Raw genomic sequence first — 26,426 nt, forward strand, 5'->3', positions numbered from 1 at the left:
TAATAATAATAATAATAATAATAATAACTAAATAGCAAAGTCGAATTATTTCAAAAAGACAAGAATGCTCAATTAAGTAACACAAACGCTAATTACACAAACATATCCAATGGGTAAGATAAGAGATTGAAATGAGACAAAGGTAGCAAGACACATTTCTTCAGGCAGGCTTTGGCCCTGTCAATGTAAGTGTTATGACTAAGTACAGTGCCTTAGTGGTTTAGTTTTTTTTGCAGAAAAAAAAGAGATGTCAGTCGACATTTGGGTACTGTGGATATACTATTTTACTTTGAAAAACTTGCACCGGAAACGGTCTTGTTCTGGCTAGCGGAACACTGCTTATGGAAGGAAGCTAGCTACCTGTCAACAATCTAGGCAGATAGCTGAAACTGAAGTCTGTGTGGCCCTTTATCGTCTGCTTCTATCAGGTATGGTCGTCTAGTCTTGCACTGAATGAAAGGTGTGAGATGTCCTCGACTGAACAAACTAAGCTGCTCAAGGAGCTGGGTGGTGTTTTAGCATTATTAACGCTAGTTAACGTTAATGCACGGTTAGCTAAATCCTCGGGGTTCAGCAGGACGTCGGCGAACAAAGTTGCCCCACGTAACGTTAGTGTAGCTAACTTCTCCGTTTCACAAAAAAAACATTAACATCACAGCCAATAATATATCGTAGCAATGTCCCAGTCGACAACAAAGACAACAAATCTCCTGCTGGCTAACCCCCTTGCTAGCCTGATAGATAAAGCTATTAAGCTATTAGTATTACTGCCTTGGGTTGCAGATAGCAAAGTACACGTCGCCTCCTTGACAACTTCATGTTACTGTCTAATACACTCATACAACATCATTCTGTTGAATTATATTATTGAGTTCCCCTTGTACAGCATTTAAACTACCTGCTTGCCCTGCCAAAGGATATTGTCAAAGATTAGCAAGAAGGTTTAGTGAGACTAAATTTAGCCAAATTAAGGATGGGGTTTATGGAAGGTAGCGTTACACAGCGGTTTCTTGAAATAGCTAAGATTAAACACTGGGTGACGTGCATTTTAGGGGAGTTTGTATGTCTTAACACAAACACGAGCTAAATTTTACATGGAGTATGCAGGTTTGCGAAATAATAGATTACAGTTAGACAGAGTCAATTAATAATGAAATGAGTCTTCCAGTGGGACTACAGTATACAGTCGAAATTATGTAAAAATGTGTGCACAGTTTAGTTTAAATTCATACTATAAAAGCAAATACACCTGAAATATTTAGCTAAGGTTTTATTCTAAAGATCAAAAACGTTAGGTCATATCTTTGAATCAGCGAGACTACAAACTATTCTTTTAATATCTCCAGATACCTGAAACTGTCATACATACCTTTTGCTTTAGTTAAATAGTCTCATCAATCCAATCTTGCTATTGTATATAAAGCTAGGCTATATTTTTCACTGACTGTAGCAACCTAATAGCCTAATCACTCTGTAAGTAGGTTACCTGCATGGAGTGTCCCATGTTTGAATCTGATGTCATTGGTTGCAGGTCAGTGTAGCCAACAAGGCTGCTGTGTTATGGATGAACCATGAAGGCCCAATTACAAGTCACAGGTAAGATATCATTGCAAGATTTGTAAGCTTGTCTATCAACAAAAAGTTGTTGCAACTTTACCAAATGCAACTTCTGACAAATTTTGAACAAATCTACTGAGAGGTAAATTGCATGCAATTTCACTGTGGTGTGTTCTGCTTTGTAGTGCTTTCAGCCAAGCTGAAGGAAAACAGAAAGAACTGGTTTGGTCCCAGCCCCTATGTTGAGGTAGCCGTGGATGGCCAGTCAAAGAGGACTGAGAAGTGCAACAACACACACAGTCCCAAATGGAAGCAGGCTGTCACAGTGTGCGTATTACTGTTTGTCATTGGAGAGTAATGCGTTTGACAAATTGTTGATTAATTATTGGATGATGTGCAGGCTGATAATAGAAATATTGAACTAAATTTAGTCAACATACCACATTGTGGGTGTTGCAATATATATTTTAATTGCATGTTGTAAGTGTAGAGTCTACGTTTGTTGTTTATATCCTAGAGGTTCTGAGATGTCTGTTTCTGGTGTAAAGTTACTGAGCGGGGAATTTGGTGATTGTGTAAATTAAGGGTAAACTAAATACTTGTAGGTATATTCTGAATGAATATCTGATGTATCTGAATGATTTATAGCAGGTTAGTTCACAAAGTCCATGCGCCCAACAGTCACTGCTTTACCATGGTTGCTGTGCTGTGTAATTGGGCCTAGTCCCTACAAATAAGTTAGTAACTGTTTAAACTAATAACCCACCTCAGGGAAATTATGGATTGCACCAAATCTTAAAATGTGTCTATTTTTACAACCCTAAAACCCAGAAATTATGTCTTACAATTACTTTCTGGTCTTACCAAAAATATATTCAACTGCAGTGATGTCAAACATAGAAAAGCAAACAAATGCTCACATTGAAGCATTAACCAGCCTATGTTAGGAATTCATACTTAATATATGACTTTAATGATGAATTAGATAACAAATGAAACAGATTTGGCAAGTGAGCTAAGAAGCCATAGCCTCATACAGTGGAAAAATAAATAAATAAATTTGAATGCCAAAATCGTCATTGATTTTTTTTTTTAAAGAGCTATTCATAGTCTATGAATCCTTTAGCATTAGTGCAGAACATCTGTAATCTTTTTTTCTGGTGTTAACTTGTATCTCGTTATTCTCTCTCTTTTTTGCAGAATTGTGACTCCGGTCAGCAAACTGATTTTTCGTGTTTGGAGCCACCAGACACTGAAAGCAGACCTCCTGTTGGGAATGTCCATACTGGAGATCAGTGAGACCCTAAAGGCTAATGACCTGAAATGTGAGTTCACAGTACATTCTTTCTCCTAAATTGTAATCTTGTGTTTTCTTTGAAATATTTGAAGTCAAACTAACAACTTTGTGCTATAAATATTGTTATAACAAATGCTATTTGGCAAAGTTTACTACTGTTTTTGACTTTTCAACTTTGAAGATGGAAAATATGTGTTGTTTAATGAGAAGAGGATGAAACCAATATTTCTATGCTCTTGGGGTTGATTCCCACAGGATATTATGAGGTATTCAGGGCAAAGCTCACATCACATGGTTTATTTATTTCAAGATAAAAAAAAGTTGTATCCCTTGTAATCTCACTTTCAGTATTCATTTTGTGTGTCTGTCTAACAGCTGCATTGTGTATTTGAGAGATTTTGCGTACACACTGTAGACTGCACATTTGTCTAGGAGTGCATATCTGCCTGTGTTTGTTTTGAGAATGTTTTATTGGGCTTTGATAAGCTTAACAACCAACATGCACAGTACTCACTAGGTTTTCTTTCCCCTGGGATACAGGCCTCACATAAGCGTATGACCTTCTGCTTGCTTAGAGTGTTTACAGCCTAATACAATGGTTTATCTCGGCATGTGCACACCATGTGACATAAAATTCTGCTTCATATTCTAAGCTGCTTGCTTTTCATTTTCCAATAGTAAACACGATTCTAAAAAGCTTGCTAGTAGCCCCTCAAGGCCATGCTGCTTGTTACACCCAATGTGACTAAAGTGGTTTGAGCTGACAGAGTGACTGACACTGACATCTCTAGAGCCCCATGCTCTCACCAGCAGGGCTGAAAACGGTTACCAAATACCTTGAGAATGAGATGATTATGAAGGGTCAGTGAGGGGGGGTCCTCATAAGAAAAATGTCTCCAAATTCGAATCTTTCTTTGGGAAAACTATGTGCATTCTGTGGCAATTCCTACTAGCTCAGCAACCTTAGCATCATCTGTTTTTTATTTTGTTGGTAAATGATCAATGTGGGTGTTTGGGTGATGAGTGTACCTGAGGCGTGATGTCGGACTTGCAAATGATATGCACCTGTTTAACACTATATTCTTCACCCTCCCCAGTATGTGAGGTGGTGCAGACACTGCAGCTGTGCTCTGAAAGAGACCCTCAGGATATTGTAGGTGACCTGTCAGTCTGTTTGGACGGCATGCAGGTAGACCCAGAAAGTTTCACCTCTGCAGAGAGAGAACATGGTAAGGAACCACACACAGACAGAAACGCACCATACTAGGCCTACCACAGGAACAATTTGAGAAGGTGAAAGATGCACAGATGTCCAGAATTCTATTACTTTAGCTGTTGCTAAGATATTTCCCTTTCTTTCTCATCATGTTTTGTTTGATATTGGTCACTTTTAGTGAAAAGAGGTTGTAACAACTGGAGGTGTCATTTTTGTTTGGCCTCTGGTCAGAATTCTTTGTAGTACCTAACTGATATATCGGCCAATTTAGCTCATCACAAATATATAGAGGTCAGCGTCAGCATATATATGTCAGCTGTTGAGTAACAAGAAATTGTTGTGCAGAAATACCAACAAATATTTTTGAGGTAATTGGCCAATACATACTTAACTGTAGTTTTTCAACTGTAAAATGTCCCTCTTCGTATATATATCTTGGTCACAATTCTTAAATAACCATCAGTTGGGGGTAACATCTCGTTATTTTACATAAAAGTTGTGACTTGTCATCTTGCTCTCTGTCCTTTCAGCTACTGTTCGAAATGGAAATGCAAGACAAAATGGAAACGCTGGCAACAGGTTCAGTTAACATTTATGTATAGATAAGATAATACTTGCTTCTTTGTGCAAATCTCAGCTTAGGGGTTTTGGTAAAACAAAAAGCATATCTCTTATGAAGTTTGTGTGTTCACTTATAAAAAATACTCATTGTATACCTGTAGAATAACTGAAGAAAATATTTTGCTCCCCAGGTCAAGCAGAGACACATCTCCCTCCAGTGACTCAGAGGAGTGGGTCATCGTACCTAATGGTCATGCTGTCAATGGTACGGGTTCTCCTTCCCGATCTCCAGGGGGCTCCAGCGCCTCGTGTCCTCTCAGACCCGTCCAACCTCCTCCTCCCATGCCTCGCAGACCAGCCGCCTCACCAAGTAGGAAGAGCACAAGATATCAAAGACTTTACAGTATAACATTAGCAACATTACATTTTGACACACCGATCATTTCACATTCTCGATTCTCGATTTATTTTCATAAACGGAAGTAGCGTGTGTGCACCGTGTTAAATGACTGCAATCAGAGCAAATACACCTCTGCACATTAAAACGTAAGACTTAAAGGTTTTCTTCTCGCCATCCTCCCACTCCTCTCCCCAGCCTCTTCTAGCAGTTCCTCCCCTAGTGAGCTGAGTGAAGGTCCAGCTTCCGATGGCTCCTCTCAGGTGTCAGCGATTGGGTGTACAAATCAGCCGGATGACTCAGGCGCAGCAGCAGCAGGTTCTTCACAGACAGCAAGTGGCCCTAAACCAGAGACTTCTGCCTCAGCAGCTCTAGCCACAACCACTCCCAGAATCACACCCATGAGCAACGGTCCCTTACCACCAGGGTAAAAGAGCAAGGCACTACACTTGTTTCTGCAAGTCTTCACTCTAGCCACTGTTGGCAGGCATATAATACTGCAACCATAGAAACAATTTACTGTATGTGTGTTGTTTTTGTACTATGTAGCAATGTTTTTGGTATTTCAAGGAATTGTAGTTAGTCAGTGACGGAATCAGTTTGCTCTGCAGTTGACCACGAGCCAAATCCTATTTCCTGTGCTTTTTCTTCTTTCACTCACCTGTTTCTGCAGGTGGGAGCAAAGGGTGGACCAGAACGGACGGATATACTTTGTGGATCACATTGAGAAAAGGACAAGCTGGGAAAGGCCTGATCCTCTCCCTTCAGGGTACCAACACACTTGAATAATCTTTTAATACCATCAATACTAACATGGTTCTTGCTCTGCTGTGTTGGACTGTGCAGTCACAAACAATAACAATGATTTCCGATTAGTACAGACATATTTTATTTTCTGTTTGCAGAATTAAACGCTGCAAATCAATCAGTGTGCTCCAGCCCCTTTTTCATATTTTATAACCACTTTTATGGCTACTGTAGAGCAAACCTATTTTTGCTTACATAATTTTTTTTTTTTTTTATTTAATATAAGTGATGTATTTAAAATACTGGAACAAATTAAAACAACGTGTGTCATGTATTTACATGGATGTGAGGTAGAGCCTTCACGCACATTTGCCATTTGGCCTAGATTGACAACTGAGCACTGCCTTCTTTGTACTTTCCCTGTCCTGTAGGTGGGAGCGCAGGGTGGACCCGATGGGTAGGGTGTACTATGTCGACCACATAACCCGAACTACTACGTGGCAACGCCCCACGCAGGAGTCTGTGCGTAACTATGAAGAGTGGCAACACCAGCGCAGCCAGCTGCAGGGAGCCATGCAGCAGTTTAACCAGAGGTTCATTTATGGGGTGAGAGCAGTCACTGTTTAGTTGCTGGATTTGTTACATTTACTGCACATGAAGCACAGACCATTTATCTGTTTTGATTTACTTAAAGATCCCATTCAGACATGATTTATGACCTATAGAAATACTGTACTCCGCTTTGAATAATTTGTGTCTGATAGAAGTTCACTTACATTGTTAATTAATCTGATAATTATATCTACTAAGGGTGTGCAAAAAAATCAATTCCAATAGAGATTCAAGCTCTACCGATTCAAAATTTATTCATAGAATTCCAAAAATCGATTCATATTTTTTTTTCTGTTTTGGCACTATTGCCAAATGACATGACATTACCTCGCTATTCCCATAGATGGTGTTGCTTTGAATTCACACTGACGCCTGGGCACTCTTGTCATAATCAGAAGAAGAACGAGTGCAGCAGAAGTAGTTTAGTCGGCACAAACAATGGCAAACCTCACAGAATTATTCAACCTGCTCCATTCTCATTGAAGGCGAGAGTTTGGGCACATTTTGGCTTTTATAACCTTGAGGGGAAGACGGAACTTGAAAGGAATTATGCTATATGCAGGCTTTGCAAAGCCAATGTTAATTATTTTGGAAACACCACAAACTTGAGAACTCACATGGTACACCCAGAGATTAACATTAAAGATGTGATGTCTTTCCCCTCCTGGCTAAGTTAGCTAAGCGCTATTTGTGCATCCCTGGTACTAACGTTGCGTCAGTGGGAGTGTTCTCAACTGCCAGAGACATTGTAACTGCACAGCGGAGCATGCTCACTCCAAAACACGTAAATGCCTACAAACCTAAATGTGTATCCATTATGTGATTCTGACACATCACAAACGTTCTGTTGAATGGACTGTAGTTGCCACAGTTCTAAAAAGAAAGGGCCTAATTTTAGGAAGTTCAATGTGCCCAGTCAAGTTCACATTTCAACAGTCATCCTGGAAGTACTCCTTAAACCACATTTAGCAGTATTTTTTGTTTTATCTGAGTACAGCACTTTAAAGCTAAATGTAAAAGCTCTTTTTATTTAACAGTTTTAGACTTTAATTAAATGTATTTGAAAGCTGGCCAAAGCTTGGCTCTTTTGCAGTTTTTAGTTGCAAAAGTTTTTATTTTTGTATGAAGACCTATAAAGTAATATCAAACTACATTTAATTTGTTGTTTCTTTTCTTTTAAATTGTATGTCTACTGCAATCACATAGGAAAAGTAACTACATTTACATACTGTGAATAGTTTTTTTGAATCGAAAATCGATATTAAATCGAATTGTGAGCCTAAAAATCGGAATCGAATCGTGACATTTTCTGAATCGTACACCCCTAATATCTACTCCGTTTGTCCGTGTTAAACTGAGATTTATGGTGAGCACTGAGAACACTTTCCAATTGTGTAAACTGCATTTCAGATCACATAGATCATTCTGCAGAGTAAAGCTCAAACATCCAAGTGAAGTAAAAAGAAGCAGAACATGTTATTTGTGGTGTAAAATATAATACAGTAAAGTTTTGGGTCTACGCAGAATTTAAACCCCAGACAATTCTTTTCATGTTGCTTTATTTTACAGGCTGTGCCTGCATTACAAAGGTCACACCTATTATAATTATTTGCTTGAAATACATTGTCTGACAACAACAGCCATAACCACCTTGAGGATTTATCATGATAGGAAACACTGCTGTAAACTGTGCTGGTCTTTGACATTTATTTTCTGAGTTTACATGTGTGGCATCTATCTCTGCTTCTCAGTGTTTTTAAAGTCTAATTTGGCTCTCAGGTCTGAAATAGACTCAATTGAGGATGACTCTGGAAGATCTTAATAATTGCTAGCATGGTTAAGGGACCTTCAAAATGTTAACACCGAGTGGGAACAGAGATAAGAATGCTACGAGGTCAATTACACTTGCTCCATTATACATTTGAACTATACTACAGTTCGGTTTGCTTTAACAGGCTGTGACAAAGGCAGTTTATATGTTTTTTTTAGACTTTATCAACATGTGTCCCATTCTCTCTTTGGCTCAGCTCCAAGACCAGTTGGCAGCTACAGCCAACAAAGAGTTTGACCCGCTGGGACCTCTGCCACATGGTTGGGGTAAATATCACTGAGCATTTGACATTTATTTTAGCTGTAGTTTCTGAAATGTTAGAAAGACCCAGTAAAATGTTTTCAGGACTGTGATGTAATTCGAAATGCATAACAGTGAAGTGATTCTGAAATATATATAAAAACATTTTTTCTTTTATGTCAGAGAAGAGAACAGACTCCAACGGCAGAGTGTATTTTGTTCATCACCCGACTCGGGCAACACAGTGGGAGGACCCTAGGACACAAGGGTGAGTGTATGCCTGTGTTATATAATGTGTATCTTCATACCTTGATTCTGTCTAACTTACAGTAGCTGTAGTTTTGTTTTAATGTCTGTAAGAGGCGCTAATGTGTTAGCAACTAGCCGAGTTCCAGTATTTCTAAAACACTTCACAGTAGAAAATCGGTCCTAACTGGCATTAGGAGTGAAGTATGGAGAAGGGAATCACACACAGGTTGTCCGTCTTTTAGGCTTAGGAATATACAATTAACTACTACCATCTTAAAATAGGAAATGACTTATATCCAGGATGTAGCAGAGCTGAAGAGCTGTTCTAACGTGCAATGAGTTACCAGCAGGTGGATAATGACAGGACAAACGTATGCAAACAGTCTTGGAGGCATGGACGTATTGGATTTAGAAATGTTTAAAGCTCTCGTGTTAATTTAATATTAATGAACGTCCGTTACATTCAAGCCATTATCAAATTAGTTGATACAAAGCTCATTACGCCTATCAGCTCCACAAAACTCTTTACAAGATAATTACCTCTTCCATCATGCTTTTTTTAATCCTCGTGTTAGCAACTGCGTGGAGGAAGGGTGGGGGTGCGATCACCGAAGGCTTGCGTCATGTGGATGCTTCGACAGTGTTGTTGTCATTACTTAGAATTCGTCATGGGGGCGACAGAAATGACACACTATAGCTTTAACATAACTAAAAGCTTTTTAAAATCTATTGATTGGATTTAAACATGATTGTTTTGTCAGCGATATTTGCTCTAAACTGTGCTTGCACTGAATCCTTAATAAACTGCTGTTAATGAGGAGGTTATGTGTCCACAAAGGAAAGAGCATCTGACTAAACACTGTTTAGTGTCCCTAGTTAATGAAGCATGTTTTATTTAACCTTTCCTGGGTCATATTCCTGTCTTTAGGCCGATATAATTCTCTTGACCCTTACAATTAATTTAAGATGTACATTTGAGTATGGCATACTTCTGTGTTCTGTTTTCCAATTAATAAATAGAGACCTTCATTGAGCAAAAGTATAATATTTCTTGAATTATTTTAATGATATATATTCATCAATCTGAAGAGATCTATCAGTCAACTATGATGTGACCCTGTTTATATCAAGAAAACCTCAATGTTGGGAAATTTTCCTAAAGGAAAATTTAATTAAAAAAAAATACATTTAACATTGATTACATATAAAAAGAAAGCACAAATCTAGCATAATATTGTAATGTCTGCTGTTTTGTCTTCTGGCATAAACAATGTATGTTCCTGTTCTTCTTCAATCTTGGTTATGAATGCACCTTTTCGTTTGTAATTTGATTCCCCAATTTCATTTACAATGTAAATTCTGCATCCGTTTATCATTTTAACAATTAAGGTATTTGATGTATATAATCATGTATATTTGTCTTGCTCAGGCTGCTGAATGACAAGCCCCTGCCAGAGGGCTGGGAGATGAGGTTCACTGTGGATGGTATTCCCTACTTTGTAGACCACAACAGGCGAACCACAACCTACATTGACCCTCGCACGGGGAAGTCCTCACTGTAAGTTCTTGTCTAAATGTTCCCGTAAACATGCTCAAGTTGAATAGAATAGAGATAGAATGTACTGTCCCTAAAAGCAGTCCCTTTCATATTACACAAAGTAGTTAGATTTAATGTTAATATACACTATAAAAATATTGATAAATGCAGGTTTACAACCATTTAAATCAATGATTGGTATCGCATTTGATGATCCTTATTACAATGATTTTGAAAAGCCTCAAAAGCGCATCCCTAAACAGCTACTGTAATACAGTGGCAGCATCATTTCACATCACTTTTCAAGTCATGGATGTGAATAAACACACATACGACACACACGTGTGCATAAATAACTAAATGTGCTTGTTGAATGGACATTGAAAAGGTTTCTTCTGGTCTTTTCCGCAGTGAGAATGGGCCACAGATAACCTATGTCAGGGACTTCAAAGCCAAAGTGCAATACTTTAGGTTCTGGTGTCAGGTATGTGCTTCACAACAGGTCTTTCTTTATCTTCGTGCTGCTACTTTGTGGGCACTCATGTCTCTAGTACTTGAATGTGCAAAGATAAATGTTCACTGGTGTTCAAAGCATTTAAATGGTTTAAATGCTCCCCCCCCTCTCAGCAATTGTCGATGCCTCAGCACATTAAGATTAACGTCTCCCGGAAAACCCTGTTTGAGGATTCATTTCAGCAGGTAATCATTTCAATGTCCTGTCTTCTTTTTCAGTTCTCTGTTTAACAGTATTGTCTTGTTAATGTTTGAGGTGTGTAACTTGTAATTCTTTGTCTGCAATTAAAGATCATGAGCTTTCACCCTCAAGATCTGAGGCGGAGACTGTGGATCATTTTCCCTGGAGAGGAAGGCTTGGACTACGGAGGTGTGGCCAGGTAATGTTACCTTTTTTGTTCAATCGTGTGACTCCTAAGGTGTGTTTTGTTTTCATTTGTATCTTTTTTGACACCACCCTCAAACACACAAAACCTGTTAACAGCACATACTAATGTGATACTAATTTCTTAATAAAAGCCCTGACTTACAAGGTTTTGCAAACCACCTCAACCAGAATGACCACTACCACTTAATTGTTTTTTGTCCTGTGATTTTTTTTATTTTATTTTCAGGGAATGGTTCTTTTTGCTCTCTCATGAAGTACTGAACCCCATGTACTGTTTGTTTGAGTATGCTGGCAAGGACAACTACTGTCTGCAGATCAACCCTGCCTCCTACATCAACCCTGATCACCTCAAGTACTTCAAGTTTATAGGACGCTTCATTGCCATGGTAACTGCACAATGTGTCAACACAGTAACTTAGTGTGCGATCAATATTTGATCTGAATGTTATTTCAGTTGTTATGGCATTATTACTTTAGCCCACAAAGTGGATCAAGTTGGCAAAATGCATAATGATCATGTGTAAATCATGACTTATTCTTTACAATCGTTTTTGAGATTTCATTCCTATGATCAGACCTAATATAAAATTGAAATGACAATTATACATGTGGGCTCATAGATATGCCTTTATAGCTCTGGCAGGAATACATCTATTTGTTGTTGTTAATTGACAAAATAGTCAATCTCCTCATACTACTAGATCTAGTTTTCTACTCTATTGTATCTGGCTATTGTTTTCAATACATTTGTTCACCCGACTCTCCTGTATTGTTTCTTTCTAGGCCTTGTTCCATGGCAAATTCATCGACACAGGTTTCTCCCTGCCCTTCTACAAGCGTATTCTGAACAAACCTCTGGCTCTGAAAGACCTGGAGTCCATCGATCCAGAGTTTTACAACTCACTCATCTGGATCAAGTAGGTCTGGGGATAAAAAAGACAATATGTAACTTGGTTGGTTGGTAGCTGATGGACGCGTAGAGAATATAGTGAGAATAGTGAGGGTTGGCATGAGTAGATGGACAAGGTATCATGTTTATGTCACTTAAAATGGCATGGTGGTTGTTTTATAATCTGGGCCCCTGTGGTCCTGTCACATATTTTTGTTTAGTGATGAGTGGAGCTTGTGTTCTTTGGAGGTTTTAAAAGAAAATGCATTTTGGGAAATTCGCTTATTTGCTTTTTTTGTCAGGAGTTACATTAAAGATACATACCATGGTTATGTGCCAGAATATTCCTTAGCCTGGGAACAGTTACTAAGTAACCAGCGGAGACTCCAAGAAGGTACTGGTGGCGACCAAGAAATAGTCTGGCACGTAGCCCCCCGTAAAATGTTGGATTGTGATTTTTTTTTATTTAAACAAACAAGATGTAACATCTCAATAACGTATTTGGTAAAGGTATTGGTAGGTGGATTTTGTTATTGTTGATAATGATAATGACTCTCTGGCCTGCAGGGATAATAACATAGAGGAATGTGGTCTGGAGATGTTCTTCTCCGTTGACAAGGAGATCCTGGGGGAGGTCACCACCCACGAGCTGAAACCAGATGGAGGGAACATCCAAGTAACTGAGGAAAATAAAGAGGAATACATCAGGTACAGCTGCATCCTCTGCTAATTCTCATCCACCATCTGTCTTCAACTACCCCATTTACATTCCCTTTTATATCTAATATGTTACACACAACACTGATAGTCTTATATAAGCTGGCTTGCAATATCATAACACATTGATATTTCCTACAGTCAAACTCTGACAATCTTCTAGACAGTATTGCATGTGAACCAAGTAGTCCGTTCTCCTGTAATTTTTGACGTAGAGGTAATGGTAATTAATAAACAAACTGGATTGTATATACACCGCAGTAGAATGACCGCATTCAAAGGAGTGTTACAGATTTTTAATTACGTATTAAACACTTAAAAGTTATCTTCCTAATTTTTTTTAAGACACCATGAATCTTCACTCTTTCAGTGTTTTTTTTTTTGATTGATTTATTTTTCATTATGTTTATCTTCATATTTCTGTATGCAGGTTGGTGGCAGAGTGGAGGCTGTCCAGAGGTGTCGAGGAGCAGACTCAAGCATTCTTTGAGGGCTTCAATGAAGTTTTGCCCCAGCAATACCTTCAATACTTTGATGCTAAGGAATTAGAGGTAGTGTAACTAGACCTATTCTCTACACCTTTTACCAAAGCAGGAAAGTGTGACGTTTGGGATAGCGTTGGTCTTTCAAAAAAGTGTTGATTCTGCAGGAGAAAATGTGTCCACATTTGAGTGTGTTGTCTTCACAATAACAATCTGGCTTCCTTCTTGACTGTAGGTGATGCTGTGTGGGATGCAGGAGATAGACCTGGTGGACTGGCAGCGAAGCACAATCTACAGACATTATGCCCGAAGCAGCAAACAGATCCTCTGGTTCTGGCAGGTTGGTAATATACAGTTGCACACTCAGACTCTAATGTTTAGTCAAACTGAAAGATCACAACACCATTTGTTATCGGTCCATTTTCACTTTGCTCTTTTTCTATAGTAAATTAATACACACAATAGTAGTGCAGTTTGATATTGTCTAAAGATTTAATTTGTCTTAATCTCGTAACTAAAACCTTTTTGGATTGGATTGTTTTTTGCTGTCAAGTCAGAGACTGTGTCTTCACTGGGTCCAAAGCTTTACAAAACTCTTAATAACGCTTAGAAACTTGTGAATTTAGGAAAATTATATATTTGCTTATATGGATTTGCTAAGTGGTATTACAGTTTTTTTCAATTGTTTTTTTTTTTTTTCAAACTATAATCACAATTATCCAAACACCACACACCATTTGCATAATTCCTAGATTGTTTGCAAAATGACACACTTCAGTCAAAACATATACACACATTTGTCAAAATGCTATTAGTTTTCATTTAACCAACACAGTCCTCAATGATCAGACACTATTGCAGCCAGTTTCACACTGCTGTGATAAATAAAAAACACATTTGTAAAAAAAACTAATTTTAGGAAATAGCATGTGCTAGATTTTTGGCCAGACATTGTTATGTAGGGGATAATTTAGATGACAAAAAAATAGTGACAAATCCACAACATTCTTCATGATTAGTTTGAGATATAGGGAGAATGTACACAAATAGACCTACTATAAACTTACCAAGCACTGCACAACACTGATGCTGCAGACTAAATATTTCAAGTATTTATCTCAATACTTACAGTATTTCTTACCATAATCCGTTACAGTAAACCACCAAAAATGAAATCAATGAAACAAATAAAATCTGTAGACAAATAGAAATGACTGCAATTAAGTACATACACTTTGACTCTGAAGAAAAACTACTGTAAAGAATTCGTTCACTGGTGTGGTCATTGGCAATTTGGGGTTTTGTAATGACAAGGAAGTAACCTCACAATCCTTATCTGTATCTAAGGTCTGAAAATGTGTGTAGAGTTTTACAAATCACTGTGTGTAATGTTTTGCAAAAAGGGTGAAGCAGACATTGTGTGTAATGTTGTGCAAATCTGTGGAAGTGTTTTGCTCATTGGAGTAGAATTTAGCAAATTGTGTGGAAATTTTCATTTTAGTGTGTAAACAATCGTAAAAAACTGTAACACGGACTGATCTGTTGACAGTTTGTGAAGGAGATGGATAATGAGAAGAGGATGAGACTGCTGCAGTTTGTCACAGGAACCTGTCGCCTTCCTGTGGGTGGCTTCGCTGACCTGATGGGTACGCATAATAGACAGATACACACTGGCACACTGTATATCACACCAGAATTGACTTCTTGATGTCATTTTCTATATGCTTGTTATTAATATAGGAAGCAACGGCCCTCAAAAGTTCTGCATTGAGAAAGTGGGCAAAGAGAACTGGCTTCCACGAAGCCACACATGGTAAGGCCAGTTATTTTACTAAGTCCTCAGGCTTCAGGTGTATTAAACTTTATGACCAAACCCTCTTAGTCATTTCTGATTCAACCGGTCACAAGCCTTCTTTTTATTGTTAGACTTTAATTTGGCATTTAAAGTGGCATTTTATGTTTTGTTAGAATGCATTGCTCCTTGAGTAATACAGTTTACAATGTTTATTTAGTAGATGCTCTTATGCAGCGTTGTGTGAAACTAGTGCAGCAGTGAAGTAAGTGAACATTTCTCACCAGATAAGTCAGAATTTCATGAATAAAAAAAAAACACTTCTTTTTATCAGCAGTTATGTCAAAATCTTTTTAATAAGGATTGAAGCACTTTGTTTCACTTCTGTGCGTAAAGATATTTAAGGTAAGAATGTTGGAGATATCCAATATAGATAGTCATCTACTTTCTTTCTCTTTTCTCCATGTAGCTTTAATCGTCTGGACCTCCCTCCTTATAAGAGCTATGAGCAGCTGAAGGAGAAGCTCATGTTTGCCATAGAGGAGACAGAAGGCTTTGGGCAGGAGTAACGCAACAAGAGCAGGAGGATTGGATGGAACAGGGTGGGCTTGGATGCGCCAGATCCATTTCAGACAGGAGCAAAGGATTCTCAGATTTTCCTTGCAGCCAGATGCTGCTTATAAACTGGTAGATGGACATACACACATCTTTTCTCACATTATTGTGTTCAGCAACAACTGTTTTGTCACAAATTAATTTATTCTGCAAGAAACCTGTGAATCCCCATCAATCTCTTTCACTTCTCACCTACATGATCCACCTGAATCAAGCTGATCTCCCTTCGCCCTGGTCAGCCCACTATCGGGCGATGGAGGTAGAAGAGATGCCTTTCTCACCCTATCATGTCTGCACTCGCTGTATGTTGCACAAGTGCAGATTCTACACATGAATCTGTGCTGTAGTAACTTCTTAAGAGCCGCATTGTGGGGCCTATGCACTAGAATTGGTCATTTTAGAGAAAAGAACCATATTTGTGCATTTTGACTTAAAATAAAAAAGGTTCATATCTAAAAGTAACATCAAAGGCACATATATGGTTTGAGGCTTTTCAGACTCAAATTTTAGGTTGGATGAATGGATGGAGTATTTTTGTTAACAGCTGACTGACTGGACTGACTCTCCTAGCTCATACGCAGTTTCTTTATTAACTGTGATATATATGATCATGATAATTTCTCCTTTTGTGACAGGTTGATTTCTTAACTTTATAATGAGTTGAAACTTTGAACTAGTTTGCACATAGTTATGTGAGCAGTAAGCCGTTTGTGATTGTTCTTAAGAGAGGTATTTTTATGTGCAATAGTTTTGTAGAAAACAAACAACAATTTTGCCAATAATAGAGCCAAACAGTGATTTGTTTGATCATTTTATAACACTTATAACACTGGTAAGTTTCAGCATTTACTATTGATTTAAATTCTCAATATGAAATAGAGAACCTTTACATATTTGCAAGTGTCTATGGTGAAACTGGTTGGGTTGTGATTTTAATTTGAAAACTTTGCCTTCCCAAAATAATCTGTGCTGTATGTAATATCAGCCTATTTGACCATGGATGGTAAAACATTTACCAGTCTGGAAGACTGAAAAAAATTGGTCTTTTCTAGATAATTCTGAACTGTTACTAATGAAGTGGGAACTTTAGGATTTACTGTGTAATAGAGAACAATGATTGTTGTTGTTGTTGTTGAATAATGACCTATTCCCACTGAAAGGTAGCAAAGTCTTTAGATGTCCAGAAATTAAGTATTATCCTAGATCAATAATGAAGATACTGATACCTGACTGTTTAATGTGTTTAGTGACTAATGCAGTTTGTGTAAATATACTTAAAAAGTAGAACATGTGTTAAATATCTTAATACAGTTAATTTATCGAAGCAGTGAACCCCTTAAAAGTTGCAGGCATAAGTTGATAATTAAGATTAGAATTAATGTAATACAAGTGGCCCTAGTTTTATAGGGTGTTAGGTATTCAGATTTGTACAGTAGTATTTTAGCATATTTCATGTCTTTTCCAAAAATACCTCTGCTAACATCAAACTTAAAGTTTTTTTTTTTTTTTTTTTGTATCGGGTAGAGTATCACTTTAAGAAAATGACTATGGAACCAATCTACCAAAGGATGTTATTTAATTTGTTTTTGTAAACCATCTGACTCTAAAGCCTAACAAGTCATTAAGGGTAATCAGTTCTTAAAATCCCCTAAATGATTACACATTTTACATCAGTTGTCACTATTAAGTTGTTGGTTGTCTTTTATTATATTAGTGGGCAACACTGTGAGGTGCAAAAAGGTGGCTTATCTACTTCAAAATTTCAATTTGTAAAGTGATATTTTTTAACAACTTGTAACTGTCAAAGCATCAAGCTGTGTGTGTGTGTGCATGGTGTTAATTATCTGGTATCATTTTAAAGTGTACCCCAGATCATTGAAACATAATACTAATACAGTTTCAGCAAATTCACTTTAAGTTCTTAGTAAAAGTAATAGGACGTATCCACAAATGTTGCTCATGAATTTGCCCAAGTATGAAATATGTGGCTGTATGTCATTTCACAACGTCAATGCTGATACTACAGGAAAAGGGCTTAGCTCTCCCTCACTGACCTGACAGACCTGACAGGTGTATTGACCGTCAGTCAGGCAAAATACCAGTTACTGCTCACTTTACTCTTATTGTGTCATTTGTTTCACTTTATCTCACATTTTTCCCCTTACTGGCAGTAATACACACACACAAAACTCAGTGTGTACCTACAGGTATGCAGCCTTGTGACGAGATTATCTTAAAAAATAAAAGAACATTTTGATAAAAACGTTTGTGATTAAAATATTCACTGTTAAATATTTTAACAGATTACAACTAATATAGCACCTTGACACTCCCAACTGGTTGACTTAACCACTTCACTGTTTAATCACTGCTCTGTTCCAGCGCATGGAGCCGTTAAATGTATAGATATATGCAAAATAGTGTTTTAGTTGTACTGATTGCATTGTAAATCATGTTTATAGTGTAATCACTGTTTTTTTTTTTGAAGCTCTAACTTTTTTGATAAGTGGAAGTCAAGGTTGAATACTATTTATTTGAAGGATGGGTTTCATGTAACAATGGACTGGATTGATTGAGAAAACGGTAATAAAATGATTTAAACACCGGGCTTCTGCAGGACACGTGAAGTTTTAATTATGCAGCAACATTTGTTTACAGTATCCTACACAGAATTTATTACAACTTCTTTAAAGTCCACAACATTAGAATGCTGCATACACAATGCAACAGTAGCAATAATCTTTTTTTTTTTTAACCTTTTTATTTTAGCCTGTTACCAAAAACACCTAAATTAAGAATTCCTGTGTTAATGCTGTCCTAGAAAAGTTTGATCAATATTTAAGAACATGATCTACCCTCTCTCAAAGCCATAAACCAGAAAAGTAAATCTCAAACTTGTGATGTCATCAGGTATAAAATGTGGCACTGCTTCATAGACATTTGTCACGTCATAATCCACCTGTTAGTTTCTATTGGCCATCAACGCTTTTTGATGTTGCACTGGCTGACGAGTGAAGAGGAACGGCGTCGAAGCTGAGGACACCACAGTCAGGCGGCTAAGCAGTTGGTTATCCAGTTTCAAATGCATGAGTAAAACCAAGCTTTGGTATAATCCTTGACGTAACGAGCAGTACTGTAGTTAAGATCACCTTTGTCAAAGTTAAAAGTAACATTAAGTTACAAAATAAACGGGCCTGACTCAGTTTAAAAACTGACTTATAGCAGGTTCCTGTAGAAACAGAACACTGAACATTTTACGGCACATGAGGACAGAAACATTTGTACAGGACGTTAGCATGGGCTAGGCAGATACAGACAACTGAAAACAACAATACAGGCAATGCAAACAAAACTTGGACAATACATGAACAATCAATGTGTAACTGTTGAGAAGGAACAGTTTGTATGCCTTTTTGAAATATGTGATGGATGGTAGTGTTCTGATGTGATGGGGAATGTCATTCCAAATGTTGGTGTATGTACAGTATCTCACAAAAGTGACTACACCCCTCACATTTTTGTAAATATTTCATTATATCTTTTAATGGGACAACACTGAAGAAATTACACTTTGCTACAATGTAAAGTATTAAGTGTACAGCTTGTATAACAGTGTAAAAGTGCTGTCCCCTCAAAATAACTCAACACACAGCCATTCATGTCTAAACCCTTATGTTAAATTCCCATAGAAGCAGGCAGATTTTTACTTTTAAAGACCAGTTATTTCATGGATCCAGGATACTATGCAACCTGATAAAGTTCCCTTGGCCTTTGGAATTAAAATAGCCCCACATCATCACATGCCCTTCACCATACCTAGATATTGGCATGGTTTTATGTCGGTTAGCCTAATAGCTGGTTTGATTTGCATTGAGAGATGATTTTATGGAAAGTACCCATAGACAGTATATAAAGTACCCAATGCCAATCTCTAGGTATGGTGAATGGTATTCACACACTACTATTGGCCAGGCGTCCATGCTTACATGTACAGGTCCTATCCCCTGACCAATCCGCTAACACTAACCTTAACCACTGGAGGTCAAATGCCTAACACCAACCAATCGAGCTGCTTCGTAGGGCGGGTCTTGGCGTGGCTATTGTGGGATTCGTAATGTTGCTGCCGTCTCATGCCTACGACTAAATCACAGCTGTGTGATATTGCTTGATAAGTAGTGTTCTCAGTTCTGAAACAGAATATGTATCCATATGCTCATAACATTCCTTTGGGTGCTCTCGGTCTCATCCATAACATATTTCCCAATTCATTGTCTATGGAGCAGTCCCAGACTTACAACTTGACATTACAAATTTGAGTTGTGTCTAGTTGTTGGATTCGGGAGAGAGTTGTTAATGTTGACTAATATTTCTGGACTGTCTTAGGAAAATAGGCGGATAAATAATTTGGAGGAACCTAACCATGGATGGATGATCCCGATCTGTAAGAGGCAGCAATGTGCCGCAAGGCATTAGTCTGCCGGAAATCAGAAGAAGAAAGAGAAGGAGAAGAAGTAGTAGTAGTAGTAGTGAAGGGGGTAAGCTTCGCTTCAGAACGCGAACCTCCGATGGCGCCATTTTGTTGCTACGAAGCGATCACCTCTTGTTAGCATTACACTGACCGCCATTTTTTTTTACGTCACTTGACTGCGAATAACTTTACATCTGAAGCGTTTAAAGACTCTATTTGTCCATTGTTTATTTCTAAAGAAACACGACAATGTATAAAAGGCTCCATTACCTTGTATCTCACGTTATGGCTCCGTAGCAGACGCTTTTATAAAAATAAGCTAACGATTGTGTCATAACCAAGTGACTTACTGTCGCATAGTAGAGGAATTACCGTATAGTACAGGAGAAGCTCGCAGGCAGTTTCGACTTACATTAGCTGTTTAGGTTTAATTACTAATGTTAACTAGCATGTTAGTTAGCAATAATTTGCCTGTGCTTATGTTATCTCCTTACATTTACCTACACTCTCCGTCTCTGTAAGATTGGAAATGATTGAGATTTCTCTCGGCACAGCTACCAGAAGACTTACAGCTTTCAGACACGTTGCTCACGTTGTCTCTGTCAGTTGGAGGCTGCGCAGTAAAGCAAGATATCACCGGAAAAGTGCTTCTAATAGCCATAGCTAATAGGCTTGTCTCCGTCCAGAGCTATATGTCAATGGTCCAGAGCAACGGGGTCTATTGGTCCATTATATATATATATATATATATATATGTCAATGGTAGAAGTAGAAGTAGAAGAAGAAGAAGAAGACTTTTTCGCTGTGACGTATATGCATCATGATCATTATATGATTTTGTACCCTGACAGCTCTATTAGAAGTCATGGCAGGTCCTGATTTGACAAAAACTCTTCTGTATACCGTCAATAATCTACTGCAGCAAGAGAAGTACAAAGCGGTATTGGCAGTGTTAAAAGGATTCAGAAACGGCGCCGTGTGAGTGAAAACATCCAAAACAGTAACTTAGCTAGCCAGCTGCTAAGCTACCATAGTTTACTTCTTTAGCTACCACACAGCTAGCTAGTAGCTAACGTTAACCCTGTCGTACATGACTAACTATGGTCTTATCAGCTGTAGTATTACAGTGGTGGCTAGCTTTAGCTGCCTGGAGCCTCCGGGGTAACTTTTAGGCAACAAATAGTTTTAGTTTTATTGACTATACTAAAAGCACTGAGGACGTTTGACCTTATTTTGTAGCCAGATGTGTTTCCAGACAGCACTGACATTATAACGTTCGTGTATTTTTTTTATTTCTTCTCAGTTATGGGGCCAAAATCAGAGCACCACATGCTCTGGTAATGACATTTCTGTTTAGAAGTGGCAGGTAAGGATTTGAGCTGTAATGTATTTAAAACTTGCTAGTACAATATTCGCCACGTTTCTTGTTCTGAATAAGTTGTTATTCTCTCTGATAGTTTGAAGGACAAGCTCAAAGCCATTTTGAAGGCCACGTACACCCACTCCCGCAACCTGGCATGCTTTGTGTTCACATACAAAGGGCTGCAAACCTTGCAGGAGAGGTGCCAGGGGAAAAGTTTGCAGTCTCACTCCTTTCTGGCGGCGTGTGTTGGAGGATGGTTAGTGTTTGGAGATAACAACAACATCAATAGCCAGGTATGATACGCCTGTAGTCTAGAAATTCCCTTGTTTTGTCACACCTGCTCTGTCCTTTATCATATTTGCACAAGCACATCATCATAAACTCAAGACCGTAATTGCTCAAGTCAATGTGTTCAATCTGTTCAAACTCTCTGCTCTTCTCTAGATCAACATGTACTTGCTGTCCAGGATCCTGTTCGCCCTGTCTCGGCTGGCTGTAGAGAAAGGATTTATCCCCCAGCCTAAACATGACCCTTTCCCACTCTTCGCCACCCTGGTGTGGGGCATTGTCTTGTGGCTGTTTGAATATTACCCTCACACCCTCCAGCCCTCACTGCAGTCCTCAATGAACTACCTCTACCATGACAGCAATGTGTGGCATGACATAACAGACTTCCTTGTTTATAATAAGCCAAGGACTGCTGCTTAGAAATGAAGTTTTAGTTTTCTTCACGATGGACCAGCTCTCTACAATATGAATAGCATTATTATTATTTTTTTAATAATTATTAATTATAAAAATATTGTTGAATGTTGCCTTTTTTAAATTATTGCTAGATTATAGTTTTAATTGTAGGACTTAATTTGGTTTAACGTTTGATTCATTGACATTTGTATATCTTGTGTGCCAACTTTTAAATAGCCATATCTGTTTCTTCTGATATTATGTCTGATTGTACAATTGTCTGATTTAAATTTTCCAGGAATATGTCACTAAATACAGCTGAAACTGAATAAAAGACAGAAAGTTGTTCAATGCGAAACAGGCTGAAGTGCTCTTATATGCTGTGAACCTGCTAAAACACAAAGACACAAACATTTCAATATCAGCAATATTATTATCAAGTGATTTGGTATAATATAAGAACATGTCTTCTGTATAACACAATTAATACAACTAAAATAAGGACTTATTTTAAAAATGGAAGCTGTAATTTGTTTTTAGTACAAAGAGCTGTTGCACTGCTGAGCATCTTTTTCTGCAAAGCAGTATGCAGGTTATATTGAAGACAACCTGAAAATGGAGTATTCTGTGTTGTAAGAAATACTGTTACTCAGTGTGTTATTACTGATGAACTGGAATCTTCTTTAAGCCATTAAGCTCCACTATGTAGTACCTGCACAAGAAATACTGGATGAGCATGTAGAAGTTATTCTAAACATAACTAATGTTTTTCAAAAACCAAAGGTGTGTCATAATCAAGGGCTTAGCACAACATTCTTGACCCTGTATTGTCTACAAATGATTCACTCAACTATGGCACATTGACTTATAGTGCAGTATCAAGTTCTATACTGATTTTAAGTATTTTTACTTAGTAATTTTAAGTATTTTATTGTTATGCTACTTTAGCTAGTACTACACAAAAAAATATTGTTCATCTAACTCAAGTCCTCTAATTTTATTTGAACACTATAGTTATTATCAGATTAAAGCATTTTATTAAAAACATGATCAGCATTCACTGATGTGTCACGTGATGGAATGTTTTAGGATAAATTGACCAACAGTATCTAATATTGGCTTTTTTCATTTTTTTTCATTTCTTTATTTATTTAAACAGGGACAACGTACAATATACATTAACCTTAGACAGGAGAGATGCATTATACCAGGTTGTAGCACAAGTGCTAGTTTCCACCTGTAGTCCCTGGGCAGGTTGATGTCAACAAATGAATTTAATAACACATTTATCCCAGAACCAACATTAAGCTTGGTCTTGGCCAGCTACAATATCTGAATTCTGCTTACATATTAATGCAACAGTGTTAAAAATATACATACTAAATGACACTCTGAAGGGGGCTATTCTTCATGGATACTTTTACTTCTGTACTTAAGTAAAACTTCAGAGGCATGACTTCTACTTTGTGGTACTTAAGTAAAGGATATGAGTATTTATTCAGCCTCTGGTTGTTATGTTGCTTTATGTAAAAGAACAAAATACATAGATATAGAGATGTATTACAAGGGTAAAGCTATAAAACTGCTGTTATTTGTCCTAAAGGGGGAACTAGTGTCAGTTTGATGCTGAATCTAACGGAAACATGGATGTTGACTTGGAACTTTGAGAATGTACCAGGATATGTTATGTGTCTGTGTCCTTAGATTGGCACTATCAGCAAGTTATTGCTTCTCTTAAGATCCCATTTAACAATACTAGGAACCTACAGCCGGCATGTGGCTCTGTGAGGCTGTATTCAGACACACTGGTGCTTTGAGCTAAATGCTAACATCCAGGAACCATGATTGTTTGCACAAAAATTCACGGCACTCCATCCAATACTTGTTAGGGCTGGGCGATATGGAGAAAATCAGATATTGCGATATTCTTGTCCTAATACCTCGATGTCGATATTGTGTCGATATTATAGGGTTGACAATTGGTGCTTTAACAAAATATCTTCACAATGAGATTTTAGATAAATAATCTTCAGTAATGTAGATATAATGACTAAGTGGGTAAAGATAAAAATAATAGAAGAGCTAGTCAGGTAACAGAAAATGACATCACTTTACTGTAATGCAGCCTTTAAAGCCAGAAAAAGACAACACTTAAGCCATTTACGGTATTACGATATCCAAAATCTAAGATGATATCTAGTCTCATATCACAAAATCAATATAATATCGATATATTGCCCAGCCCTAATACTTGTACTGTTATTTTTCAGTTTGGACCAAAGTGGTGGACCCTTCAATTGACGGACACACTGACGTTGTCTAGTGGCTCAAAATCTTAAAATTGTCCATTGTACTAACTAATAAATAAATAGATAGAGCACCAGTCCCTGTCGTGACTTCGAGTCAATATTCATTCTCAAAAAATGCCTCCCACCCCATGTACTGTACAGAACATTACGAATTGATGAATGCCTCACAACTTGAACATGATTTGCGTAATGAAGCTATTTTATCTTGGCAGCAAGTCAAAACAGCAACGGAAACTCTAATCAGTTCCACGTTAACTCCCACGCTTCAGTCACCTTGTCCTTGTGCAACTTTTGCCAAGGCTGCAAGCAGTGGGTTTAAGGGCGTGTGTGCAGAGAAAGAGAAAATATGTCAATACTGCATGATAGTGTGTGCCTCCAATTAAATAGTAAGTAGAAACTACAACCGTATACCTAGTAGACCTGAGGGACTTCGGAATTGGATCAAAACAATGCCTGTTTCATAAAATCTAGTTTTGGTTGTAAGCTTTTGATTAAAAACTGACTGAATCTTAGTAAGCTAACCAGTGGCCAAATTACATGAAAGAGACCAGTGTCTGTCGTTCACTGCAGTCATTTAAGAGACATTTCATAGACATCAAACATCCATAGTACACATGCCACTACTACCTACCATGGTACCTTCTTGAAGTGCCACATGACAGTACCTACCATGTCTGAGGTATGGCACTCTTATATATTATGGGTTTTTATGGGTTTGACCAATATATAATGCACAGCAAACTTTGAAGACAGCTGTAAAGAATAGCAAATCAATACAAACAGGTCCACCACACTATGTGAAGCTCACAACTAATGTATTTTATTGAACAGATATGTTTAACAAAGTTTCAATCAGACCAGGATCTAACTCATAGACCAAAGACGTAGCTCCTCCGTATACACTATAGAAAGTCAAATAACTAGTACAGTAAAAAAGTGATAGTCAACAGACATTCTTTAAATGCCAATCACAGAAAATAACCAATCAATATTAATACATTTTCTGGCAATGACCATTTCTTGAATGATACACACAGAGGTAAAGTAGTTCATGAGTGACATGACACAAGCTAATCAGGACAACTCACTACATCTACATACAATGAATGATTATCAAATTATTTTAAATCAGTTTAGAAATAAGCAGACTCAAAGTGTGCAAAAGAACACCTGATAAATGAAAAGATTAAAAACTGAAATGAGTAAATTAAGAATGATTGAAGCCATGTAAACCAAGCAAAACACACTGTACAGGAAAAAGTAAAAATGTAACGTTAACCCAGGACGTAGAGTAAAAAAGGCACTCTTCATTGTTTTTGCCCTTTGGGGATTCATGGGAAGCACCTCACCCTGATGACATACTGTAAAAAAAATTCACATTTTGCTTTCAAAGTAAGTGTTCAAATTCAAGTGATATTTGTCATATGGGGGTACAGGCTCAACGGTACAAAACTGCAGCATATTACAAGAGTTTACGCCCAACAAATTCACAAACTTAATCCTGTCCAGCTTTCTCTTCTTAAACTGGGAGTGTCTGATTACTCACGTAAATCTTACTTTACAAACGAAACTGTTAAAAAGGAGGGGTGTCCTATTTTGTGGTGTATGTTTAGGTACATGACTTAAGGGCCTTAGTAACAATGGTGGCAAACCAGTTTACTTTTGCACTACCACGTGTGAAATGCTTTCAGAGGGTGGGGCAAAGGTTTATATAGCGGTAGAGGATGACAGCAGGGACACACAGCATTGCATTGAGAAAGAGACACTAACAAATGGAAGGTGAGATCTGTCTTCAGAAAGGCAAGCTCATTTTTTGCTCTGCGCATTTAGCTGTTTTGTCATTTAACTGTTGTAGCCTGCCTTTTTTTGTTCATGATCTTTCAATTCTTCGTGTCATCTGACTGTTGAATGCATTTTTCTGTAGCAATTTCTTTATTTTATTATTTTTCTTCATTTGCAGAC

The 26,426-nt window shown here is 37.7% G+C and overlaps 2 protein-coding genes across 2 annotated transcripts; both read left to right on the forward strand.

The window, feature by feature from the left end:
- The first annotated feature begins 318 nt into the window (after nt 1-318).
- itcha (itchy E3 ubiquitin protein ligase a) lies at nt 319-18,248 on the forward strand. The gene is made up of 24 exons (XM_028576101.1): nt 319-428; nt 1,532-1,596; nt 1,743-1,884; nt 2,758-2,882; nt 3,952-4,083; nt 4,601-4,649; nt 4,823-5,001; nt 5,227-5,455; nt 5,702-5,797; nt 6,207-6,381; nt 8,415-8,484; nt 8,642-8,726; nt 10,137-10,265; nt 10,656-10,728; nt 10,872-10,943; nt 11,049-11,137; nt 11,372-11,531; nt 11,929-12,062; nt 12,602-12,742; nt 13,182-13,302; nt 13,469-13,573; nt 14,783-14,879; nt 14,974-15,046; nt 15,495-18,248. The coding sequence occupies exons 2-24, from the start codon at nt 1,572-1,574 to the stop codon at nt 15,592-15,594; spliced, it is 2,601 nt and encodes an 866-aa protein (XP_028431902.1). The 5' UTR covers nt 319-428; nt 1,532-1,571; the 3' UTR covers nt 15,595-18,248.
- A 2,488-nt stretch (nt 18,249-20,736) lies between these two features.
- pxmp4 (peroxisomal membrane protein 4) lies at nt 20,737-22,513 on the forward strand. Its single transcript, XM_028576411.1, has 4 exons — nt 20,737-21,086; nt 21,412-21,474; nt 21,566-21,764; nt 21,916-22,513. Exons 1-4 carry the CDS (start codon nt 20,974-20,976, stop codon nt 22,177-22,179), a joined length of 639 nt encoding a protein of 212 aa, XP_028432212.1. The 5' UTR covers nt 20,737-20,973; the 3' UTR covers nt 22,180-22,513.
- Nucleotides 22,514-26,426: the final 3,913 nt, after the last annotated feature.

Source organism: Perca flavescens, chromosome 4 (genome assembly GCF_004354835.1).
Source record: "Perca flavescens isolate YP-PL-M2 chromosome 4, PFLA_1.0, whole genome shotgun sequence".
Taxonomy (NCBI): Eukaryota; Metazoa; Chordata; class Actinopteri; order Perciformes; family Percidae; genus Perca; species Perca flavescens.

What these genes read in the sequence shown, in the direction of transcription:
- pxmp4 (XM_028576411.1), top strand. Translation starts at nt 20,974, where the DNA reads ATGGCAGGTCCTGATTTGACAAAAACTCTTCTGTATACCGTCAATAAT. An exon ending in TTTCTGTTTAGAAGTGGCAG is followed by an intron (nt 21,475 to 21,565) that starts GTAAGGATTTGA and finishes TCTCTCTGATAG; the next exon opens with TTTGAAGGACAAGCTCAAAG. An exon ending in ACAACAACATCAATAGCCAG is followed by an intron (nt 21,765 to 21,915) that starts GTATGATACGCC and finishes GCTCTTCTCTAG; the next exon opens with ATCAACATGTACTTGCTGTC.
- itcha (XM_028576101.1), top strand. Translation starts at nt 1,572, where the DNA reads ATGAAGGCCCAATTACAAGTCACAG. An exon ending in GAGGACCCTAGGACACAAGG is followed by an intron (nt 8,727 to 10,136) that starts GTGAGTGTATGC and finishes TGTCTTGCTCAG; the next exon opens with GCTGCTGAATGACAAGCCCC. An exon ending in TTGAGGATTCATTTCAGCAG is followed by an intron (nt 10,944 to 11,048) that starts GTAATCATTTCA and finishes CTGCAATTAAAG; the next exon opens with ATCATGAGCTTTCACCCTCA.